The sequence below is a fragment of the Lissotriton helveticus genome, chromosome 12 (genome assembly GCF_964261635.1).
Source record: "Lissotriton helveticus chromosome 12, aLisHel1.1, whole genome shotgun sequence".
Lineage (NCBI taxonomy): Eukaryota > Metazoa > Chordata > Amphibia > Caudata > Salamandridae > Lissotriton > Lissotriton helveticus.
Window position 1 is genome coordinate 4,790,940 of NC_136073.1, and position 8,597 is coordinate 4,799,536.

Consider the following 8,597-nt stretch of genomic DNA (forward strand, 5'->3'; position numbering starts at 1 on the left):
TACTTACCTGTTTGTAGATAGGAATTCGATATTTTGTCTGTCGATATTTTGGCATCGATATTTTAGGTAGTCTATATTTTGTCCCTTGATATTTAGTCAGTGATCCTTGTAAAGTGTGTCTAAGGTCTGCCATTGCAGAGCCTGCGTGCAGTCTGGTACTGTCATGCTGACTAGGCAAGTGCACCCACTTCCCAGTCCCTAAACCTTCCCTTTCCTTCATATCAGTCACTCCTATGGTAGGCCCAAGGGCAGGATGCATAGTAAGTGTAAGGTAGAAGCCCTGATGTGCGTGGCATGTCCTGATAGTGAATTACAGCCATTTTCGTTTTTCACTATTGCAAGGCTACCTGTTCTCCATTGGCCAGAATGGGCTGTTAGAAGTATTACATTTTATAATCCTAACTCTCTCTGAGAACATGGTAGAAATTCGAGTTTAGTATGCCTGAAATCAGAATAATAAAATACATCTTTTAGTGAAGTTTATTTTAATATTCTGTGTTTGCAAATACCACTTTTAGAAAGTAGGTATTTGCTTGTCTAACCATTCAAACCTGCCTCTGTTAGTTTGTGTATTCCTATGTCTGGTTTTGTGAGTGACAGGGCTGGGGAATGCCTGGAGACAGGCTGAGTCACCCAGTGGTGAATAGAGAGATCTGCATCTAGATGGGAGGGAGGAGTGCACCTGAACTCTGAATAGGGCTGTGCCAGCCTTCCACAATGCTGGCTCCACCCCCTGGGGAGCGGATGATGTCTCTGCCCTGCACATTGTGTGTGCCCGTCTGATATTGTGACCTGTAGCCATCTGAGGCCTGAATCCTGCCTGGTCGGGAAAGTATCAGATTAGTTATATGAGATTGGAGGCGATTGGCCAACGCTTTAGTCAGAATTTTGGCCTCAACGTTTAGCAAGGATATGGGTCGATACTAAGCATGCTGGTCGATGGGGTTGGCCTGGTTAATGAAACACCACCACTTCTGCATGCCTTCAGTCTTGTGGTAGGCACCCCTGGTCTCTGCCTTCCCCGACGACTTGAAGATAATGAGGCCCTAATTTGGAAGAGTATTTCTTGAAGAATTCACATGGGAATCCATTTGGGCCAGGCGCCTTGCCGGAGTTCAGGTCTCCCAACGCAGCACTTATCTCCTTGTCGGTAAATGGAAGTTCAAGGTCTGCTCGTGCCTCATCTGAGAGAGTGCGCGGCAGTAAGTCGGACAGAAAGCGCTGCACCACATTGTCCTGCAGGAGCTACCTAGGGGTATATAGCTCTGCATTGTAATGCACAAAACTCTCTGCAATGAGAGATGGGTCAATCATAATCCGTCCACAGGCTCCGGTATGTTTGGGAGAACCCGTGGTTGCAAGGCCCCTTGACGCAATCTATGCAATAATTTACCCGACATTGATACATTCTGCTGCAGGATGCTAGCCACGAGAGTCGGGCCTCATCCATCAGGGTGTCAGCATGGGATTGTTGCTCTAACGCCTGCTGTTGGCGCTCCAAACTTACCCCCTCCCCTCTTCTACTCTGTTCCAATTCTAGTAAGCGGGCCTCCAACCGTAGGAGCGATTGCCGACGGACTTGACGGGCCGCCGTGCAGTAGGAAATGTCTACTTCCCGCAGGGTGGGCTTCATGGTCTCCCATAAGGTTGTTGCCTCAGCTATGGTACCCAGATTTTTATCCAGGTATTGCTCAATTGCCTGCTCCATGTGCTCCCGATACTGTTCATCCTGCAGATGCCAGAGGGATAAGCACCAACGAAAAGGTTGCTTCTCAGGGCCCAGCTGCGCCATCAAAAGCCCTGAGGACTGATCGGACAAACCCCTTGTGAGAATCTCTACTGCCCTCACACGTCCTACAGCACCCATCGGTACAAATAGATAATCAAGGCGGGATTATGAATCATGGGTTGTCAAGAGGTACGTCTAGCCTAGTTCCTTACGATGCAGTCGCCTCCATGTATCACCTATCCCAGTCCCGTCACCAAGGCGTTCAATCTGGTACCGTGTGACACAGCGGGATATCCTCCCACTCTCCGCATATCCATGGTCAGATTCATTACATCATTCCAGTCGCCCCCTACGATTGCTAGCCCCTAAGGTATATCGGCCCACAAGGACATAGGCGCTCCATAAATGCCCATTGCAGCGGTGGGGAAGCATACACACACCCGAAAACCGCCTGTTCCTCGTATATGGTGCCCTTAATAAAAACATATCTCCCCTGAGTGTCAGTCCATGTCTTGATATGTTTGTTGGGTACTCTGCGGTGAAGCAAAATTGCAACCCCCCGGGATCCCTTGGTAAAGCCTGATTGGAACACTTGAATATAACCATAGTCGAGGAGACACATGGCCTTAGTACCCATTAAATGGGTCTCCTAAAGCAGCAGGACCTCTGCTCGGTACCTTTTGACCTGTTGGAGTAAGGCCCCTCATTTAATTTTATCTAATGCTCCCCTGACATTCCAGCTCACAATCAGAAGGTCCACGACTTGGGGTCGTGCCCTATCTGTGGGGACTGCCATCTAACATTTTCCGGGTAGCAACATGTGGGACAGCTATGGACCAGTGAACAAGTCATGTCTGTGTGTGGCTGTGACGCAGTGCAAATAATAACACGTGTACCCCAACTTTCCCCCTCCCCCCACCCTATACCTCTAAACAACAGAAGTATCTATCGCGGTGGGAGTGGCTAGCAGGCCCAGCGGAAGCCCCCGCCCGCTCCCCCTATGATTCTTCAACAACCTGCCCCCCTTCAACAGGCGTGCCCCTAAACTGTTAAGAGTCAAACAGAGGTAGTAGCCCCTGCTCACATTTCGTTGGTTCAGCCTCATGCCTCCAGCAGTCCCCCATCGTGGAGAAAGTTGATGCAACTATGATGCCGAAGACCCCTGCCGGGGAGCCGAGGTAGATCTGTTAGGATCACTGCAGAATTTGGAGCGGCGTCGGGGTCTCGACCTCCTAGTTCCTTTGGTTTGGATCTTGGGCAGCCTGCGAGTGGCCTCACTGGATGAGGAGTCGGAATTTCAGCCTAGGCGGCATACGTAGTTGAATCTTCACGGTTTCATCTGGCGATTCAAAGAATAGTGTCCGCGATTACACTACTCTCAACCTGGCGAGATACAGCAGTGCAGTATGGGAGTTTCAACTCACGCAGGCGGGCCTTGGTTTACATAAACGACTGTCTGACTGGAGAAGTGTGGCTCACTGGTTAGGGAGAAGTGTGGCTCACTGGTTGAAGTGGCAGACCCTGAAGCAGAGATCGGCCCGGACCAGGGTTCAATTCCCGACGCGGCAGGGTCGTGCGTCAATGTCCGCGGACTCGATAATTTTCGCTTCGGTGCCTCCGCTAACCATGGGTCCCACTCTGCAACTCTGGGCAATAGCTTGCTTAATCTCCACAACGGCCCCATCAGCGCCGGGGATGCCTGGCTTCACCTTGGAGGTGCCCAGGAGGGACCATCTCACAGGGAAAGCCAGGACGGGTTCCCCAGCGGTATACAGCGCCAGGACACTCCGAGATGGAGTAACAGTGATTGATTGATTGATTTTTAAATTTATAAAGCGCAACAAATGCCCGGGGCGTCTTGGCGCTGAGGACCTGGATGGACATATGTAAGAAAAATGTGCTGCACATTTTTATAGATCCATTAGAAATAACCATGTTTTTAGTGATTTCCTGAAAAGTCTGAGATTCTGGAGGGCGCTGCAGGACAAGGAATTTTTTAATTTACTATCCAACACCTTCCCTACTGTAGGTAGGCTGGTGTTGGAATAGTAAATTAAAAAATTCCTAAGTCCGCACCCCCTCCAACGCAAGTCGTGGTAACGACTTGCGTTGAAAAAAACCACGCTGTAACGGCACGCGTTGTAAAAGTATGCGTCGTAATGACGTACATCCCTTCCAGAGTATATGTTGCATAGGCTATCCCCAATTGGCATAAGATAACTTACTTATAAGTTCCTAGTATATGGCACCCAGGGTACCAAGGGCATGTAAGGCAGAGTGTCCACCCAAGGCTGCAGCACTGTATATGAAAGAGAAAAGCATGGCTCCCTGCCTGCCACTGTAGAATGGAAGGGAAGTGTTTACACTGCCAGTTTGACTTTGCCACACAAACCAATGGCAAAGACACCACTTCCCTTAACAATATATGCAAGTCTCCCCTAAGGGAGGAATACAGAGCCCAAAGGAATGGAGCTGTATGTTATTAAGAGGGGCATGTATGTCTATTTATGTCCTTGCAGCAAACCCCCTTCAAGTTGTCGTTTTTCTGTGGAAAAGTTAGTAGCCCCATTGGTTAACACAGGGTTACCGCTTGGCACTCCAGCCTGGCTAACATCTGAATGGGACTACCTAACTATGTATGTAAGGTATCAAATTAATCATGGCATTAGACTCGACCTGATGCTCAGGTCGAATTTAATGTCACTATTAAAGTAAACCAACTTTTAGAAAGTTGACACATGTGACCAAGCTAGTCCAGCAGCCTCACACAGACAGCATTCTGGCTGCCTTGTATTGTGTACAACTCCCAGGCTTGTAAACAATACAAGCACGCTGCAGGGAGAGGTGTCTCCTCCCCCTTGCAGGAAGTCATTTGGGCGTTAGCCCAAAAGGTGAGTTTGAAAGGCGAAGCTCCTTTGGGGAGCAAATGGCAATAACACTCTAGAGTTGCTGCCCCTTGTTTAGGCAGACAAGCTGGAAACAGCACCAGAGAGGGGAGACCAGTACTCAAACCGGTTTTCCTGTGGGAGTATAGCCCACAGATAGCCATGCCTCTTGGGTGGGCTACCAATATCCTAACAGCCCAGGTCGTGAGCAGACACCTTAGGAGTGGGAAGAATAGTGCACTCTGAGATTGCTAGGTGCCACACATTGCTGGAAAGTTGTCACCAGAAGGGAAGGCACCTGGTAGCTCATTGGCTAGTGACTGAGTGGACCCTTGGGGCACTTTCCTGGGATAAATATGACACCCCGGGCACCCTGCCCCTCAGATCACATCAAAATTGGAATAAGGACCGAAGCAGGATTGTCCTGCTGCTCCTGGACTGCATAAAGAGAGGCTGCACCGTTTGTTGGACTGCACCTACTGCACTTTAGGGCTGGGAAAGTTAGGACTGGGCCTGTGGCTCTTGGCGTGGGGTAAAATCGTGCCCCAGACCAAAGAAGTGGCTCCAACAACAAGTTGGCTGATCCCCAAGAACTGGCTCAAGGGACAAAAGAGCGAAGAAGCCTAAACTGGTAAGTTGATAGCCAAATCTACAAACTCGCCGATGACTGCTGCTGGGCGCCCCTACAGACCGATCCTTGAAGGGCAAAAATTGCACCTGAGTCGGCCAGGCCTGGGATGGTTGTCAAAGTCTGGATTGGTCGTCCAAGAGGGACACTAGCCTCTACTACATGATTCTGCTCCAACCTTTGTGCTCGGAGACTGGTAGCCCAGCCGCAGCTGGCCTTCCACTGTCTCAAAGAGGACTTTGTTGGATCCGACCTCTATGGCAAAGTTGCCCCACATCACCCGTGACTGCGAAATCGTGGAACCCACAGCAACTGGAGCATCTTTTCATCCTGCACCCCTAGCATTGGGAACACTAAAGTGGATGGCGTTTGTTCTGTAAAGTTTGGAACTGGACTGGAAAATTCTCTGGTGGTCAGGTAATTGTCCAAATCTAACCCATTGACCCAGCAGACCATCATCCTGTGGGATTTGGACGCCAAGCTGTAGCCAGAGTAGCCAAACTAACTTTTACAAATTTTTCAAAAGTTTCCAAACTTTATGTTGACGAATGCTTGTTTGTGGTTGAAATTAAAATTGATAAAGCCTCTAACAATCTGCATTTCCAGAACACCCGATGGATTTTGCTCATCCAGGACTCTAAAAATATATAAAATTATAATCTATTTTTATAAATTTGGGTTGTGTTTCATTCGTGTAGTGTGGCTTTCTTATTTCGTTGTTTGGTTCATTAAATGCTTTACATTAAGTTTCTTTGTTCAGGCCTTGCAGCTCAAAAGTCATAGCTACCCAGAGTTCAGCTTAAGGTTGTTCAAATGAGCCTGACTGAACCCAAGGCAGTTTGTGCGACAGTATTCCACGGTAACGCCTCAGAGCCATCCATATAATATACCCAAATCCTCACAAAAATGTAACCTAATTTGGCTGCAATCCTACAACCAATTAAAATCCTACCCTGCTTACCTGCCGTAGGATTCCCTGGATCCATATCCACCGGCAGTAAATCCTCCACGCCCGTGGTCAAGTCCACCGCCGCTGTTGCCATAATCACCTGAAAGAAAGTTATAGCACATGTAGGTCTGCCTTTAAGCAAGCGCGTGCAGAGACTCAGTGAGTAGAATGTCCATACTTAGCGGTAATGCACTGCCTGTTAAACCCTAAGATGGTAACAGAAGTTACCGTAAGTCCAGCACTCATGCTTCCAAGCAATAAGAAGCACTATCCAGCCGCTGTCGAAGGCCACCCTGACATCTTCCTGTCACAGTACGCAGGCATCCCAAAAGTAAAAGACTTGCCTATTCCTCCTCTGCCTCCACCTTGGTACCCTCTGCGTTGTCCAGAATCACCACTGTAGGTCCCTGGGCTTCTGTCTGAAGATTTACCTACGTGCTCAACTCGGATCTTGTGCCCATCAAGTTCCTGTGGAAGATCAAACGCAGAGTGCACATGAGAACAACAGCAGTATTCATAACCCTCCAATGACGCCTCTGCACACCGCCAACATTAAGCATTCAGGGGAGGAACCATTACAGACAAGCCTCAGCTTGGACCACAATTAGGTCAAGCTTCACTGAGAATGGAGCAGATCTTCAACGCCCCAAACTCGTGAAGCGCAAAGGAATACTCGTGCAGATCCAATTGAACAGATTGTTAAAATCCAATCAGCATCCTTAAAGTAAATATTTTACTCTGGAAGATTGGTCAGCGTTAATCTACACAACTGCCTGAGGCACAATATTCCCCAATTTACATGTTAGAGAGAAGGTGTGCAGCTATGGCAATCTAGTCTAAACTCCACCAGGTCTCCAGACACAAGACCGTTTTAGCTATCAGCTGCAAGGTTTCTGCTGTTTCAGCTCATCTGTTCCTCAAACCTTTAGACTTTCATTCTACAACTTGACTTGGCTGATCGATGCCTTCATTTGCAAGCACAATCAGAACATTACAACCTTTTCTCTTTATTCAAAAGAGTGTACGAAGCACTCACCTCCCCATTCATGGCCTGTAAGGCGGCCTTGGCATCGTCTTCGCTCTCAAAGGTGACAAAACCAAACCCTCTGTTCTTTAGGTTGCCTGGAGTCTTTGCTACCAGAACTACAGGGTGGAAAACAAGGAGCATTAGTGGAACACTTTCTACTCCCAGTCACTGGCAGAACCTCCACTGCCTAATGAAATGGCGTTCATTTTCAAGGAGGATAAAAAGGATGAATCACCCACCCTCCAGGATTCATACTTGTGACACTTATACATACAGCACCCATGTTTTCCTGCAGCAAAGTCCTACACTGAGTCCTACACACCTCTTGCACACAAAGTTCAGTCTAGTCATGTATGACATTAGGCAGAACATTAAGCAGGCCTGGAATACACACCTGATTCGATCTTCCCATACTTGCTAAATGCGCCTTTCAAGGTCTCCTCTTCTGTGCTGAGACTGAGATTACCAATTGAAAGTTTCCTGCCATCGGAAGACATTGTGAACACTGAAAAATAGCCAAATCTCTGTTAGATTAGGGAACATCACAACAAAGTGACAGAAAAACAGGCAGACACCAATGGTGAACACTCATAACACCTCCATGCAGAGACAACCCCAACATGCCAACAAACAGCCTGCAGCAACAGCGATCAGCCACGGTCGCAAAGCATGGGAAGGCCATTCAAAGGTTTTTCTTTGAGTCTTTGACCAATTAACAGTTACAGGGCAGTATGTGAGGTGGGCCCTAAAATGTATTACTTAAACCAAGAACATATATGGACTTGCAGGCGGTTAAAATGATGACTCCCACTAAAGACCACTAAGTCGTAGCACCGTCGGGACCTGAGTTAAGGTCTAAATACCATTATAGCGCCTATTCGTTGAGGTGCCACAAAGCAGATGACAGACTCCTATTGGTGGGGGAATCAGAAGGCTTTGGGTGCTCCTGGCAACACATGCAAAAACCACAGGGCACCATATATTTCTGAATCTACTGCTGGCAAAACTCACAGGTCAGGCCAGAAAAGGAACAAGGGTGGGATGGCAGTTAATTTTCGGTCCTTAACCTCACATCCGCCATCAGTCAACGGACAAACCCCAAGCCGTGAATAACCAAACATAACTTTGGATTCCACACACCGGCAACCCAATAAGACCACTCCTTAAAAAGAAAACAAAAAACTGGTATTCCTCTCTGAAATCTGGTCCATGCTGTTACTGTGCGAATGTTCGATTTCTGCTCTTTGTGAAAATCTCTATTATACATTTGGCTACGTCCGCTCTACACAAACAGGTTTAATAAATACATTCCTTCACCCAATAAATTAGTACTAGGCCTATCTCCCCCAGGGTTCCATTACAAATGGTTGCTTTCTAAG

The 8,597-nt window shown here is 47.9% G+C and overlaps 1 protein-coding gene across 1 annotated transcript in view; it reads right to left on the reverse strand.

Annotated features, from left to right (window-relative positions):
• LOC144799542 (cold-inducible RNA-binding protein B-like) overlaps nucleotides 1–7,802 on the reverse strand; it is a 30,413-nt gene extending 22,611 nt beyond the window's left edge. The window contains exons 1-4 of the mRNA XM_078670907.1: nucleotides 7,613–7,802; nucleotides 7,228–7,334; nucleotides 6,536–6,659; nucleotides 6,204–6,291 (exon numbers count right to left, since the gene is read on the reverse strand). Coding sequence (XP_078527033.1) covers nucleotides 6,204–6,291; nucleotides 6,536–6,659; nucleotides 7,228–7,334; nucleotides 7,613–7,715 — 422 coding nt within the window. The 5' untranslated portion in view covers nucleotides 7,716–7,802. The remainder of the gene's footprint in view (nucleotides 1–6,203; nucleotides 6,292–6,535; nucleotides 6,660–7,227; nucleotides 7,335–7,612) is intronic.
• Nucleotides 7,803–8,597: the final 795 nt, after the last annotated feature.